General features: G+C 41.8%; 1 protein-coding gene across 1 annotated transcript in view; it reads right to left on the reverse strand.

The window, feature by feature from the left end:
- Window positions 1-3,372: 3,372 nt before the first annotated feature.
- Window positions 3,373-17,239, reverse strand: part of LOC123940588 (caspase-14-like) — a 28,380-nt gene continuing 14,513 nt past the window's right edge. Inside the window, exons 6-7 of the mRNA XM_046003508.1 lie at window positions 7,731-7,840; window positions 3,373-5,411 (exon numbers count right to left, since the gene is read on the reverse strand). Of these exons, the coding sequence (XP_045859464.1) occupies window positions 5,310-5,411; window positions 7,731-7,840 (212 nt within the window). The 3' untranslated portion in view covers window positions 3,373-5,309. The remainder of the gene's footprint in view (window positions 5,412-7,730; window positions 7,841-17,239) is intronic.

Consider the following 17,239-nt stretch of genomic DNA (forward strand, 5'->3'; position numbering starts at 1 on the left):
TGGGAAGCTGTGGACACAACGTGCCCAAGTGTTCGATCAACAGAAGCTGGAGAAATTATTTTCACTCTTTGGAGAACAATTTGGCAGAACGTAATTCAGATTTTAAAAGTTGACTTTTCGGGAAATTTTCCTGAAAAAACTTAAAAGGAAAAGACTGCACAAATGGTTAAGATTTTTTTTTAAGAAGACAAGGAATAGGGGCGCCTGGGTAGCTCAGTGGATTAAGCCTCTGCCTTCGGCTCAGGTCATGATCCCAGGGTCCTGGGATGAGCCCCACATCGGGCTCTCTGCTCCGCGGGGAGCCTGCTTCCTCCTCTCTCCCTGCCTGCCTCTCTGCCTACTTGTGATTTCTCTCTGTCAAATAAATAAAATATTAAAAAAAAGAAGACAAGGAATATCTATCAATAGGTTATTAAAGGTGTATTCTGTTCATATAGTACTATGCAGCCACTGAGGAATACTCAAAAGATACGCTACGTACAAACAAGAATTGCAGGATGAGGGAGATTATTAAAAAAAAAAAAAATTGAAACCCGTTCAACTGTACTTGAATTAAAAAGAAAAGGAGGGGTTAAGTTGATTAAGCTGATGTTGGCTCTGGTCATGAGCTCAGAGTCCTAAGAGAGAGCCCGGCTTAGGGAATGAGCTTGCTTAAGACTCCCTCCCCTCCCTCCACCGCTCCCCAGGGAGGGGGTCTCTCTCTTTCCGGAAAAAAGGAAATAATAAGCGAAGCCCTATACGTTAAAATATGATTTTAAAAATACCTAAGATATTAAACTATATGGTAGTTTTCAACCTTGGCTGTACTGGAGAATCACTTGGAGAACTTTTAAACATATGCTAAGGCTCAATTTTAAAAGTCTGAATTTTAAAATTGAGGTGTAATTGAGATAAAACATTTCAGTTGTACTACATAGCCTGTATATATTGTGAAATGATCACCACAATATACATAGTTAACATTTGTCACCATCCAGGTATAATGCTTGTTTTTCTTACGAGGAGAACTTTTAACCTCTTAGCTACTGTCAAATATTTAATACAGTATTAACTATAGTTGCCACGTTGTAGGTTACATTTCCAGGACTTAAAACATCTGATTCTTAAAAGTAGCTCCTAGATAATTTTAATGTGCCGCCAGGGTGAGAACTGTTAATACGCAAGTAGAGAAACTGGGTGAGTTTTTTCCTCCTCTTTTTTTGAATTTTCCCCACTATTTTTGATTTTCTATATTTTTGAAATTTTCTGAGGAACACAGGTCGTTTTAAACAGAAAACCCTATTAACAGTTTAAAAAGCTGATAAAGAGGGAAGGAGGTAGGGTGCCTCGGTGGCTCTGTTGGTTAAGTGACTGCCTTCAGCTCAGGTCATGATCCTGGAGTCCTGGGATGATCTCACAGGTTTCCTGCTCAGCAGGGGGTCTCCTCCTTCTGATCCTCCCCCACCTCATGCTCTCTCTCTCTCTAATAAATAAGTAAAATCTTAAGAAAAAGAAAAAAAATAAAGTAAAAAAAATTAGCCATATGAAAACAGAATGGGTGGCTTTAGGGGCAGTTTTCTGTTGCTGCATGACTTCTCTAGAGGGCCTTCTGGGACACTCCCAAGCTACCTTAGCAGCTCCCTCCCATGCGCACCCTCCAGTCCCAAGACTACTTCCTTTGTTACAAGGGGGACATTGTACTCTAATTATGTTTAGGTGTTTCTCAAAATAATATTTTTGTCACAAAATAACTTTGCTCTTTTTTTTTTTTTAAAGATTTTATTTATTTGACAGAACACAAGCAGGTGGAGCAGCAGGCAGAGGAAGAAGCAGCAGGATCCCCACTGAGCAGAGAGCCGGATGTAGGGCTCTATCCCCAGGACCCTGGGATCCTGACCTGAGCCAAAGGCAGAGGCTCAACCGACTGGGCTACCGAGGCGCCCCAATAACTTTGCTCTTGAGAAATCATCTGTGTGATGAAAAACCTTGGCAAGGAAATGAGCTGACAAAGGTCCAAAGAGGAAGAACGACTGACTGTTTGCAGTAAACCACAGTGAGGAGCCCTTGCCCCAAGTGACACTTGGAAAGACTATCTAGTATTCTTGCAGCCTTCCAGTCCTCTGCGCAAGTTTTTGCAACATTTTTTATTCGTGCCCATTTTCTAAAAAGATTTTATTTATTTATTTGAGAAGAGCAGAGGAGAGGGACAGAGGAAGAGAGAGTCCCAAGTAGATTCTGAGTTAAGCACAGAGCCCAACAAGGGGCTCTATTTCATGACCCTAAGATCAAGACCTGAGCCAAAACCAAGTTAGCCGCTTAACTGAGTGAGCCACTCAGGCATGCCTGCCTATTCGTGCCCATTTTTAATAAATCCCAGTGCCTATCTTTTGCAAACTTCTGATTTCTGGGGTTCATATTTAAAAAGGAAAACTTGGGGTGCTTGGGTGGCTCAGTTCCTTGAGCTTCCAATTCTTGGTTTTGACTTGTGATGAGTCTCTCATGGGATTGACCCCCCCCCCCCCCCCCGTCAGGCTCCACGCTCAGTGTACATTCTGCTGCCCCTCCCCCCTGCTTGCATACTCCCTAAAATAAATAAATCTTTAAAAAATAATAAAAAGAGGGATGCTTGGATGGTTCAGTTGGTTAAGCATCTGCCTTCAGCTCAGGTCATGATCTCAGGATCCTGGGATCAAGTCCTGCATTAGGCTCCGTGCTCAGCAAGGAGACTGCTTCTCCTTCTGCCTGCTGCTCCCCCTGCTTGTGCACTCTCTCTCCCTCTCTCTGGCAAGTAAATATATAATTTTTAAAATTAAAAAAAAAGTAAGATAAAAATTTGGCTTAAGTTTTTTTTTTTTCCAAATATAAAACTGCGCTAAGGACTGTAGTTTTTTGGAGCTACACTTCACAAGGCATTGAATGGCTAGGGGAACTCTTGTTCTGATTTACAACTCAGAGAATATGGGCCCTAGGCTTCAAGTTCACCTTGGGCACCTCCACACCTCCTTCTCTAGGTGGACCTCCCCCTTCACCTGTAGGTCTGGTACCCAGCTGTGCTACAGTCCTCTCCAGAAAGCTTACCTGCAGGGGCCTGAGCAATGTTCCAAAATAACCGTTCCCTCCTTTGTCCCAAAGCTCTCATTCCCTTAGTAAAACAGTAGGTTCTTTCTGTCTACCAAAAGGATTCTGTCTTGCAACTTTCCCCTCTCACTTGGCACTTTTTGTCTTGCATTTGTTCATGTATTAGAATCTCAGCTTTGCCACATGGTGTGACTCTGAAGAAGTCACTTAACCTCTCTCAGGAAATAAGAGCTATTGCCTATTTCAGCTGCTGCTGTCCCCCAGAAATGAGCCCCTATGCCGGGAATCCTAGGATCACACAGCATGCAAGTGAACAGAGAAGGCTCACCAGATATTTTATGAACCAAGGTGACAGTTTAATGCTCTATAAAAAAAGCAAAAGTTACATACCAAATATCAAAACTCAAAAGTTTAAAAAATTCAATCACATATATATACTTGAGAAATCACATTAACTAAAAAGGACACAATTGTCCCTGAAATGGAGACAGGCCTGGAGATCTGGGTTGCTTCACTCATTGTGACCCTCAATCTTCAGAGCATTTTCACCAAACACCTGTATCCTCATACAGGCCCAAGAGTCTTATGCAATTGCCAGTTAGAACCTCTAGTTTCAGGAATAGCCACACCTGCAGGATATTCACGAACAGTTTATTAAGAAGTCAAAGTTCACTGAAGTCCAGTGGAATGAGTTCTCAGCGAGCCAGAGAGTGTTGTGATGTGGAAACTGGGGGTTAATATAGTACAAAGTTACACCAGAAGTCAGAACACAACTACACTGAGAACTCATGCTCAGTCCAGAGTTCATTACTCTCAAATCACTGGCCTACATACAGGTTTTCCTTCTAGTGGGATGGGACCCAATTTGCATCCTAAGGAATGCATGGTATAGAGTAAGCACAGAAAGAGAACAAAGGGCATTTCAGTAAGAAAGGAGAGAACGAACTATGATAACATAGCCAAGAGCACTCATTTAACATTGGGTAATCCACAAGTCTGGTTCTGTGAGAGGGGATTATTGAAGGGAGGGCAAATCACCTGGTGTGGTCAAGACCCAGTACAAATAGGCAGTATACAAAAAGTACAGGTTAAGGCCTGACAGAGAAGGACTCGGGATATTCTCCTAGGGGAATTTGAGTATATTCTGCAGGCAGTGGGGAGTCAAAGAATTATTAACAATGAGATGGGTTTTACGAAGAGATTTAAGGGAAATGTAAGGTTGACTTCCAATTTGTTCAGTTAAAGTGGCTGCAGGACATCCAAGCAGGTCGGGATGACTAGAAGGTGGCTAGATGCACAGAGGTAATGAGGTGAGGTCTGAGGAATGGACAAAATAATTGAAAGACAGAGACCAGTCGTTCAGTAAACATTCGTCACAGCACTTCTGTGTGTCTTAAGGCACGACAGAAGCTGGGCTACAGGAATGGATGAGACACATGGCCTCTGCCTCTTGCAGCTTATGACTGAACTGGAGGGAGATTTAATGGCTACACACAGTCATTTAAGTACATTTGGTGCTAAGTGCTGCAGAAGAAAAGCAAGGTATCCGAGAGCACACAGAAAAGGCGGACCTAGCATGAGGCATTGCAAAAAGCTTCCCTGTGCAAAGGATGCTTGAGCCAAACTCTGAAGGACCAAATGGACCAGGGTGGAACAGAGCGTTCCAGGCAGAGAAAAACGGTAGTTCAAAGGTAATGCACAGCAGCGAGGAAGCTGGGGAATGGGGGAAAGGGAGAAACATGAGGCATCCAGGGCACAGAGGGCAAATGAGAACATCCAGGTAAGAGTAGAGAATGGCTTATGGAGTCAAAAGGAGACGAGTCTGGCTACAGACAACAGTATGGAGGAAATCAGAAGAAACACAGGACAAGACGACATCAAGACAGTTCTTGAAGACAAGAAAATGTGGACAAACACCAGCACCAAGTGGGCGAGGATGGGGTGTAACCAGTAAGGGAAGCACATGATAAAAATGGTCCACAATCGAGCTGGACTCCTGAGGTTTGATAACAGTGCAGAAAAATCATTTTCAAAAAACAGTCATCTTCTAAAAGAAATCGAATTATTTCTAAGTGTCAAATAAGCATGGTTCAATCTTAGAAAAATACCATATATATGCAAAACGAATTGGAGAAATACAACTGGTGACAGTAATAATACAAAACGATAACTATTAGTACAACGCTACTAATGCTCTCAGCTCTTTACAAAGTCTGTTACAAAGCAGTCCTTAGTTTTTCATCTTCCGGATGTCAGAAGTACACAAATCTAGTTAAAGTTGATTCCATGACGAGTGATACTTTAATTGGTTCCTCATGTAGATGAAATTCAGTGTGCACCACTCTATTATTCACCTGAAAGAGTAAAGCACAAACTGTCACCTGAGAGATTAAAGCCCTGAGCAAAAGGCTGTTAGTGGACACTACAGAGTGAAACGGCCCAATGCTACGCATTCCAGAAAGCGATGCAAATGGCACTAGAAAGAGCATGTTCCACGAAGCGCTTGGAATGCAGCACTCTGGGTGAGAAAACCAGGAGACTTAGGTCCACAGAGCAGGGTTTGGTCTCAACTTGCCCTGGGGTCATGGTAGGCAAGATATGAATCCTTTCTGAGCCTTGAGAACACGTGGTAAAATGAAAGGGTGGGAGGGGCACCTGGGTGGCACAGTGGGTTAAGCCTCTACCTCCGGCTCAGGTCATGATCTCAGGGACCTGGGATAGAGCCCCACAATGGGCTCTCTGCTCAGCAGGGAGCCTGCTTCCCCCCTCTCTCTCTCCCTGCCTTTCTGCCTACTGTAATCTCTGCCTGTCAAATAAATAAATAAAATCTTAAAAAAAAAAAAAATGAAAGGGTTGGATTATGCTATGTCCAAAGCATCCCACAGCTCTACAATCTCGGGGTTGGTTGTAAGCACATTTACCATCTGCTACCTAAGCTGCATGTGCCTTTAATACAAAGGCCACATCATGCTCATTTTTGGATTTTTTTTTTCCTTGCTAGTGTCCACTCAACAAGTGCTTTAAAAATGAAGGGTGGCACCTGGGTGGCTCAGTCAGTTAAGCGTCCAACTGCTGGTTTCAGCTCAGGTCATGATCTTAGGGTCCTGGGCATTGAGCGCCACCTCTGCAAGGAGTCTGCTTGAGGATTCTGTCTCCTCACCCTCTGCCCCTCCCATGAACTCTCTCTCTCCCATGAACTCTCTCTCTAATAAATAAATAAATAAATCTTTAAAAAAATAAATAAAAATAAAAATAAATGGTGTTCAGTAAAGGCTTGAAGAACACTGGTCAGCACAACAATTTTTCAGTTAGCTTTAGCTAAAATGAATTTCTATTTATAGTTGGTTAAATCTGTCTTTATTGTAACATTCCTGAGAAGGTGACAGGAAACTATATTCTTTAAAAAAAAAAAAAAAAGAAAGAAAAGAAACTATATCCTTAGAGAAACTAAGCAATATAAGATATTTGGGAATACAGGTGAAATGAGTGTCAAAATTGTCATGGTCCCTCCCTGTAACGTTTCCCCCCAAGGTCTTACCTCAAATGAGGCGAAAAGGAGTTTTAAAAGCTATTTAGCATCATAGGTAAAGTATTAGCAATAAATCTTTCGATTTTAAAGAAATAAAAATAGTGACCATACCTGGGGGAGGATTAGAGTAATTAATACATAATTGTGATTAGAGCATGAACTCTAGAAGCACTCTGCCCAGGCTGCAGTGCCAGCTCGGCCACTGAGCAGGCCCCATCTGTCACAGTGGATGCAAATCCCACACTGCCTGAGGGGTGCTGGAAGGCTTAAATGGATTAATGTCTGTGTAGCACAGAGAACAGTAACTGATCTGGAGTGAGCCATGCAACAGATAATAGATGTTAGCATCTTTGTTACTGTATTCTCTTTTTAAAAGATATTTTATTTATTTGAGAGCGAGAGAGATAGTGACAGAGAGAGCATGAGAAGGGAGAGGGTCAGAGGGAGAAGCAGGGTCCCCACTGACCGGGGAGCCCAATGTGGGACTCGATCCCAAGGCTCCAGGATCATGACCTGAGCTACAGGCAGACGCTTAACCAACTGAGACACCCAGGTGCCCCATGTTACTGTAGTCATCTACAGTCTTTTCTAATTAGCTTTCTTTGGTGTAAAACTCTCAGATTGAGAAGAAAATTGCCCATTAATCCTGATATGATAAACGACAATAATTGGGCCATTCTCCAAACTATGGTTTGTGTATAAATATACCATCGTTATTGGGCACACAGGCATTCATTCAACAAATGTGTACTATGGGCTACAAACTGGGGAGACAAATGTGAGCTAAAGTCGGTCATTGAAGAAGTCCTAAGATTCCCCCCTCGAGGGGAGCAGAGTCAGGCCAAAGCTGACTCCAAGGGTGGCTACAGAGCAGGGAGGAACTTGAAAGCTCACGTTAGACCCAATGCACTGGTATTGCCAAAGAACACAAAGTGTCAATATCCGTTTCCCTCAGTAGCTGACTCAGCCAACTTTTCTGAATGCTGCCATCATCAAAACTCATGATCAGCCCATCATTTCCAAGCAACTTTTCAGCATCTCTTACGTCTTCATGGCGAAAGTCAACCTTCTCCTGAAAACGCTCTCAACAAGTGCCACTACCGTCAGGACAAACGGAGCATGTGCTCCCTTGGAACTGACTTACTTTGGTGAAGAAGTCGGCGATATGCCACTTATTTCCATACTGTTTAAAGACTGCGGACATTGCTTCAATCATCACAGAGCCAGTGCGAGGGTGCCGTAAAGCAACATGATCTACAAAGCAAACAGAAGACGTTTCGTCCATTTTCCATCTCTCTTTGCACCAAACTTTGTCTTTCGCCCACATTTAACCTGGAAAATGGCTTTGAACTGAGAATACAGAAGCACAGACATGAAAAGGGGAAGCACCTGAGCCTCCCAGGGGACTCCTGTGACCAGGAGTGCATAACCCCTCAAGAGGGCAATTCTCTTACATGAATTCTTAAAATAAAGCTTTTCAAATATACACAAAGGAAGAAAGCAAAGTTTAACAAATTCCCCATATAATCATCCCCTACATTCAACAGTTATCATCATTTTGCCGTATTTACTTCATTTTCTCTTCTCTATTTTTTTTTTTTAATGTCTGACTTTTGCTTTAGGATTTTTTTTTTTTAAGATCTTTTATTTATTTATTTGACAGAGAGAGAGGTCACAAGTAGGCAGAGAGGCAGGCAGAGAGAGAGGAGGAAGCAGGCTCCCCGCAGAGCAGAGAGCCAGATGCGGGGCTCGATCCCAGGACCCTGAGATCATGACCCGAGCCGAAGGCAGCGGCCCAATCCACTGAGCCACCCAGGCGCCCCTAAAACACACCCATATAGAATTCATTCTGGGGCCCTCAAAAGTTTAGTGAAACTTTTTTATTAGTAGTTAGATTAAAAAACACGAAACATGTCAGTTTAGTGTGGAAATTTGATGGGAATCTCACATTTTACCCTCTAATTAATAAATCTAGGTTGGAACAGAAAAACACATGGGGACGCCTCTGCAACTGCAACACGGGCAAAGGTTTCTTAGAACACAGAAAGCATAAACTATAACAAGAAAAAGCTGATTAATTGGATGTTATCAGAATTTAAAACTTTTGTTTTTTGTTTTTGAAGATTTTATTTATTCATTTGAGACAGAGAGAGAGAGAGAGAGAGCGCCCAAGCACGCAGAGGGAGAAGCAGAGGGAGAAGCACACTCCCCGCTCAGCCAGGAGTGTGACGCAGGACTCAGTCCCAGGACCCTGGGATCATGACCCGAGCCAACGGTAGGTGCTTAGCCATCTGAGCGCCCCAGGCACCGCAAAACTTTTGTTTTTTGAAAGATGTTATTAAGGAAATGAAAAGCAAGCCACAGACTGGGAAAAAATATCTGTAGTACATACATATCAAAGGACTGGTATCCAGAATACATACATTAATTCTTACAAAATAACAAGAAAACCAACAACCCAAATAAAAAATTAGTCAAAAGATATGAACAGACATTCAGCAACAGAAGATAAATGAATGGCCAATATGTACAAGAAAAGATAATCAGCAGTCCTCCAAGAAATGCAAATTAAACCCCCAAGGCGATATACTCCACACCCATCAGATTGTCTGAAATTTTTAAACAGGTCAAGCCAACTGATTCCGAGGATGTGGAGCAACTGGAATTCTGAGACTGCTGGCGGGAATGTAAATGATGCAACCACTCTGAAAAACCATTTTCAATTTGGCAGTTTCTTTGAAAGTCAAACACAGGGCACATGGGTGGTTCAGTTGGTTAAGCATCTGCCTTCTGCTCAGGTCATGATCCCAGGGTCCTAGGATCGAGTCCCATATCTGGCTCCCTGACCAGTGGGAAGCCTGCTTCTCTCTCTGCTTGTGTTCTCTCTCTCTCTCTCTACCTGAAGAACAAATAAAATCTTAAAAACAAACAACAACAATAAAAAAAACCCCTCAAACATAGACCTACTGTATGAACCAACCATTCCACTTTTTGGTATGTACCCAAGAAAAACAAAAATCACATGCCTAAAGACTTCCACACGTGTTCACAGCAGCTTTACTTTTAATAACCTAAAACTAGAAACAACTCAAATGTTCACCCAGTGAATGGCTGAACACGTTGTGTTATATTCACACAGCAGAATACTGGTCAGAAATAAAAGGAAATGAACTGATAGATAAAATAACATGGATGAATCACAAAACCATTAGGTTGAGTGGAAGAAGACAGGCAGTCAGGAAACACATATACTATATATAATTCTACTTCCATAAAATTCCAGGAGATGTAATCTAACCTGTGGTAATAGGAAGTACAACTGTGGTGGCCCAAGGATGGGGACAGAGGCAGGGATAGACTTCAACATGAGGAAACTGTTGCAGGTGACAGAGGTCTATGATGACCTTGATCATGGTGACGGGGTCATGAATGTATACTCCCATGTGTTCAAATGGTACACGTGGGGTATATACGGCTCATACTTCAATTATGCCTCCATGACATTGTAAACAAGTCCACAGAATGTATCTGTTCAGTGTGGGAACTATACAGGAATTTCAGTATTGTCCCTGAGAGTAAATCTGGGTCAGAAATGCCTCATCACAAAGCTTGACAGCCCATCCTGTGCAGTGAGCTTTAAGCTGCACACTGTGGCCCAATAATCAGCCAAGAAATCAATTTAGCAGACTGAAACTGCCTTTTTAAAAAATAACGGGATAAAATGGAGTATGATAAAAAATATTAAAGTGGCTCAAATGTAGCAAGTGCAGCTATGACTTACAAAACTAGTGTTACATGTATATTTGTACTTCTACATAAAATATGTAGTAGACTACAATGAATTATGTGTTTTATCAGTTCTAAGACCGAAGTTTCTTTTTCCCACCAATCTGAAATCTGGACGAGCTGTAGCATAGATTAATTGGTAGTTTCTTAAGGATACAAAATAATGGTATGTCTTACAATCAAGGCATTAGATTGGGTGAAACACCACAGCTATTTCTTCCTGTGGGTTATTGCAAATAACATTTGAAAACCTCTGACCCAACACGGTCTCAACCCCTTTGAAGAATCAGGAGCAAGTCAGGAAAACAACAGAGTAGCTGCCAAGTCTCTTATCAAATGATAGATTATAAATTTCTCATTGCTTTGAAAATAATCAGTGATCCTAAGTCCATGGCCATGGGGTCAGGCCTCAGGACTGATTCTAGGCCACAAAAAAATGAGTCCAATGAGTGATATTGGAGAACTTTAGACTCTGGTCAAAAGCTAGGAAATGGCCACAGATTTACGAAACAAGGTCAAATAAAATATCGTTAGGATCGGGATTCCCGATATGTGCATTATAAAGTTGTTTAGAGGGGCACCTGGGTGGCTCAGTCAGTTAAGCATCTCCTTTGGCTCAGGTCGTGACCCCCGAGTCCTGGATCAAGTCCCGCATCAGGCTTCCTGCTCAGCAGGGAGGGAGTCTGCTTCTCCGCCTACCACTCCCCCTGCTCATTATCTCTCCCCCTCTCTCAAGTCAATAAAATCTTAAAAAAATAAAGTTGTTTAGAGAACTCTGGCCACAGAACGTGAGTGGCAACCACATGACTAAACTACAAATAGTCAATAAACAGGTGAAATCGTGTTGCAGTTTCTCTCGCACAGATAACACGCTTCTGTCACAAAGCAGGGGAGACGAGCTCTAGGACTCACTGGGGTCAGGGAGCTGGTATAAATGTCTCTGGTAAGCTAAGATGACAGAAACCTGAATTTTGCTGAAATCTTCCAATTAGTAAAAGAAGGTAACTTGAAAATGTTTTAAATCCATTTTTTCCACATGATCTTAGCCAAAAGGCCAAGACGTGATTACATCTATTTGTTGAACGGACAATACATCCAAATGACTCACAATTCATCCATCGACAGACTACATATGTATATGTGTATATGTATACATATGTATACACACATATATATCTTTACATATTTATCTTTCACGTGCACACACAGTAAAATATTACCCATTTATAAAAAAAGGAATGAAATCTTGCCACCTGTGACAACATGAATGGACTAGAGGGTACTATGCTAAGTAAAATAAGCCAGACAGAGAAAGACTGCCATATAATTTCACTTAAACAAGCAAACTAAAAACAAAGAGAAAGGGGTGCCTGGGTAGCTCAGATATTTAAGCATCTGACTTTGGCTCAGGTCATCTCAGGGTCCCAGGATTGAACCCCACATCGGGTTCCAGTCCCTGCTCAGCCGGGACTCTGCTTTACCGTCTTCCTCTCCCCCTGCTCATGCTCTCTCTCTTTTTGTATCTCTGTCGCAATGAATAAGTAAAATCTTTAAAACTGAAATTTTTAATGTTAAAAAAATTAAAGTAAAAACAAAAAAAGACTCAAATACAAATGGTTTCAAATTTAAATTACAAAAGGAATCCAGCAGAAGTCTCTCTCTCTCTCCTCATCCCATGCCCAAGAAAACCAATATATCCATTTCTTGTGTATCCTTCCAGACATACACTGTGTACAAAGAAGCTGATACATATTTGAGGGTACAGTCATCCTCCTCTGGATCTCAGTAGCATATTATACATGCTATTCTAGGACCTGATTTTTGTTGTTTTTGCCAGTTCATCTTGGAGGTTGCTCATCATCAATACATAAAGAGCTTCTTCCTTTGATCGAATAATATTTACTCTATGATTTATCATAATTTATTTAACTAGTCCCCTATAGAGAGATGTTTAGGTTGTTCTCTTACAATGTCACTGAATAACAGTGCATACATGTCACTCAGACATGTACTAAATAATTGGAAGATAATTATGTTTGCATTTATAATTTTGCTAGACGATGCCAAGTGGTCCACCAAAGAAATGCTATCAATTTACAGTCCTGCCAGGAATTAATAAGTATATTCTTTACCTCTTCAACAAGAGCATACATAGAAACTTTCTGATCTCTGCCAATCTGATAAAAAGTGGTACTCCAATATTGTTTACTTTCTTCTTATAAATCGAGCATCTTCTCCAGGTTAATGGTGTTCCCTGGGAATTATCAGTTAATAGCCCAAACTCAATGTTCTGTTGGGTCTTTTGCTCACTGACACACATATTAGGAAAATTCGCACCCACCTGTGTGCTCCTCCCAGACCCCATTCTGTCTCCCCCACACAGAAACCGCTGTCAGTTTTACCATATACATACATACGTTTATATACTATTCTTTTTTTTTTTAAGATTTTATTTATTTATTTGACAGATAGAGATCACAAGTAGGGAGAGAGGCAGGCAGAGATAGAGAGAGGAGGAAGCAGGCTCCCCGCCAAGCAGAGAGCCCGACGCGGGGCTCGATCCCAGGACCCTGGGATCATGACCCGAGCGAAAGGCAGAGGCTTTAACCCACTGAGCCACCCAGGCGCCCCGTTTATATACTATTCTTAAACAACACATTGTGTTTTCCCTTGAACTTTAAAATAAATAAATAAAAGCAACACAAAGCCAAGTCTACTGTGCCTTTTTTTACTCAGGGTTTGATTTCTGGGGTTTGATCCTTTTTATTCCATGTAGCTGTAGTTCTGCTTTTGAGTCCACAATTTTGTCCACACCCCAAATTATTCTCATCAAGATGCCCAATGAATTCTGTGTCCGCCTCCTTTTTTGACCTGTCAGCAGGGTCTGACATTGTTACTCCCTCCTTCTTAAAACACTTCCTGCATCGGGATTCCAGCACACCACACCCACCTGGTTTTCTCCCTTGTCAGTGGGTGCTCCTTCTTAGTCTCCATGGCTGACTCTTCTTCATCCTGATATTCTATAAATGTTGGTACAAGGCCCATGACCTCATCCAGGACTATGGCTTTAAATAACATTACAAGCTGATGACTCCCACATTTCTCTTCCCAATGCAGCTCACTCACTTGATTCCAGATTTAAATAATCAACTGCCTTCTTTGCCTGTCTGCTGGGACAGCTAATTACCATGTGAAATTCTGGATTCCCCTCCTCCTCACATCTGCTCTTCCTGAAGTACTCAGAGGAAAAGGGCAATTTCTTTCTTCCATTTGAAGAATCAGCCCAACTTACTCCCTGGAGATGTATGCTGCCTAAGCTCAAAATTTCGGCTCTACCAGCTGCCACTCCTGCAGTCTCTCCTAAAAACTTCCCTCGGAATGCCTGGATGGCTTAGTCAGTTAAGCGTCTGCCTTGAGCTCAGGTCATGACCCTGGAGTCCTGGGATCGGGTCTCTCGCATTGGGCTCCCTGCTCAGTGGGGATCCTGTTTCTCCCTCTCCACCCCTACTTGTGTTCTATTTCTTTCTCTCTCTCAAATAAATAAATAAAATCTTAAAAAAAAAAAAAAAGTCCCTTCTCTACTGGATCATTCAATGAGCAGCTGTGCATCTTTACTGCAAATCTTTACTGCCCATCTTTACTGCAAAATCTTTGCTCCCTCATCACCATCCAGACTGCCTATTTCTCAACTCCCTTTAGAGCAAAACTCCATCAGAGTTGCTGTATCCGCAGTTTCCAATTTCTTTCTTTAGCCCCCATCTCTTCAAAAATAACAAAATAAGAACAAAGAGTAGCATACCGAAGGCCTATGCATCCACCACCCAGATTTAACAAACAGAAAACATTTCGCTTTATCTGTTCCAGCTTTTCTCTTCTGGTGAAATACAGCTGAATCTTCCTTTGAAATTTCTCCCTGATTACCTTCTGTCCCACTTCCCTACTCTGTACTCTACCAGAAGCAGTCCCTGTTACAAAGATGTTGGCTGTTCTTTGTGCCATATTTTTATACTTCTACCACTACATGCTCAGTCACAATAGACTGTATTACTGCGTTTGCAAATCTTTATGTTAAAGGCATACAATCTGTATTGTTATAGCTGCCTTATCTTCATTCATTGTGCCATTTAAAACTTCTCCACTCCGATTCTTTTCAACTGGGGTACAGTACATTCTACGGTATGAATAAAAACCACTTTCAGTGGTTTTTAGCTTTCAGCCACTTCACTCTCCCTACTATAAACAATTTTGAAGAAGTGCCCAGATTCAAGTGCTTAATGCACCCTCATTCATCCACTTTCCAGTTTTAACACTGGCAAGTCCAGTATCCCAGGAAACCCCTCCATCTCTGGGCAAACTGGAGCAGTTGGTCATCCCATCTCATGTATATACATGTGCAGAAGATTCCCCCATGCGGAGGTTCCCAAACTTTCTCAGTTCATGGTGCCCTTAGGGTCTTAGGAACTTTTTTTGCATTGCTCCTAGACCAAAAGAAGTATCTCAGACTTCCATTTACTCAAGCAGTTAGGTCCAAGCTCAGTATTATTACCTAAATAATTTATTGGCCACTCAGGGTGAAAGAACTCACATAAACTGAAAGACAAATAATATTTTTATTTCATTGTTAAAGAACCATAATTACTTACTAATGCGATGTATGCACTTGTTGGGTTCTGCATGACTTTTCAACCTAGAATACCTAAGTATTTGCTTTTTAATCTCAGCAACCCTCCAAAACCTAGCTCCCCCAAGATAGGGTATCACTGAAAAGAATGCAGCATAATCTAATTGTTGAAACTATAAACAACCTTGAGCTAATGGCTCCCAGAATTAAGTACAGCTGCGTGACTTCACCATGGCCCCCTAGTTTGGGGACCTTAGCATTAAGGTATATATGCAGATGTGAAACTGTCAGGCCATGGGATAAACATGTCTTTAACTTTACTAGGAAGCACACATTGCTCTCCAAACAAGTAGGATTAATCTGCTCTCATCAGTGGTGTATGAAGTACCTGTTGTTCCAAATCCCCACATATACTCGGTACTGCCAGGCCATTTATGTGTTGTCTGATGAAATAAAAGTGGATAACCCTGAAAGATTTTACACATATTCCAAACTTTCCACTTTGCTCCTCCAGATGTAAAACTTGATTAAAATAAAACATTTAATGCTATCCTGGGCTGATGGGAATTCATGGAAATCTCCAAGGCACCTATTCTTCCAAACGAGGAAACTGAAACCTGAGCTGGAAGCAGAAAGTAAACATGAAACGCAGAGCTGCACCCTGTCCAAGGGACTAGGATCACCTTTAGCGAGGGCACGAAAGCCTTAAAGGTGTGCCCAGGAGGTGCTGGAGGTCAGCCAGAGATTCCTACATTCGCCCTGTGACCCCTAAGAGAGTTGCAGTGGTCCAAATGAGTAATAATGCTCCCTAAAGAAAAGTATTCCCTAATCGTGCTCCCAGGAGTCCCACAGATGAAGAGTCAACAAATGAACTAAGACTTCAAACACACAAACAAGCCACCATGAGGGAGAGTCAACAGAAGCAACCCAAGGAGTGACCCCCTGAAAGGCATCAGATCAGGCATTGGAAGTATTAGGTACAAAATGTAAAATCGCCTGAAATGTTTAAGGAAATAGAAGATGGAATCACGAGAAGAAACAAGCATAGATTCTGTCAAATAATCAGCCAGATTTGGGCACTTGAATGGATTCACCACCTATAAATCTTCCTTAAATGAATTTCTAAAGGATATACTTCAGGAAGAAAGAAAATGAACCCAGAAGAATGGGCTGAGATTCAAGAAGGAATGGAGAGGGGCGCCTGGGTGGCTCAGTGGGTTAATGCCTCTGCCTTCGGCTCAGGTCATGATCTCAGGGTCCTGGGATCGAGTCCCGCATCAGGCTCTCTGCTCAGCCAGGAGCCTGCTTCCTCCTCTCTCTCTGCCTACTTGTGATTTCTCTCTGTCAAATAAATAAAATCTTAAAAAAAAAATAAAAAATTAAAAAAAAATTAAAAAAAGAAGGAATGTGGAACAAAATGGTAATCACATGAATAAATAGAAACAAACATGGATTGTAAAACTTATTATAATAATGTTCGAACTTGAGGGCACCTGGGTGGTTTAGTCGGTTAAGCATCTGACTCTTGATTTCAGCTCAGGTCATGATCTCAGGGTTGTGGGATTGAGTCCTGCTTCTGGCTCTTGATCAGCAGGGAGCCTGCTTGACACCGTCCCTCTCCCTCTGCCCCTCTGCCCCTTCCCCTAGTCATGCTCTCTCTCTCTCTCTCAAATAAAGAAATTGTAAAAAAAAAAAAAAAAAAAGAAAAGAAAAAAAGGACCTAAGTGAGGAATGATCTATCAATATTATTCCTCAACTGTCAACCTACTGAATGGCTGTAGTTTCCACGTGCCTTTCAGATAATCATTCAGGTTCCACCTCCTTTAAGGGGTGCATGGGTGGCTCAGGTCCTGATTTCAGAGTCCTGGGATCGAACCCCAGGAGTCTGTCCTAGCCCCACCTCCGGCTTCCTGCTCAGCAGGGAGTCTGCTTCTCTCTCCCTCTGCCCTTCCTCCACTGCTCATTTTCTCTCTCTCTCTCTCAAATAAATAAAATCTTTAAAAAATATATTGTAATTTGTGGGGTTTTAAAAAAAGGACTAGGCATTACCTAGAATAGTGCTTGCCACCCTAGCGTATACCAACACATTTGATGGAAGTGTGTTAAACTAATGTCTTAAATGAGAAGAAAACCAGGGGGCAGTGGAAGGATAATTTAAGGCAATTTAAGAGCACATTAATATTTTTATATAAACAACATTAAACAAGACACAAAAAAATAAAGAAAAATGTTAAACAAAAGTAGTA

This window comes from Meles meles, chromosome 4 (genome assembly GCF_922984935.1).
Source record: "Meles meles chromosome 4, mMelMel3.1 paternal haplotype, whole genome shotgun sequence".
Taxonomy (NCBI): domain Eukaryota; kingdom Metazoa; phylum Chordata; class Mammalia; order Carnivora; family Mustelidae; genus Meles; species Meles meles.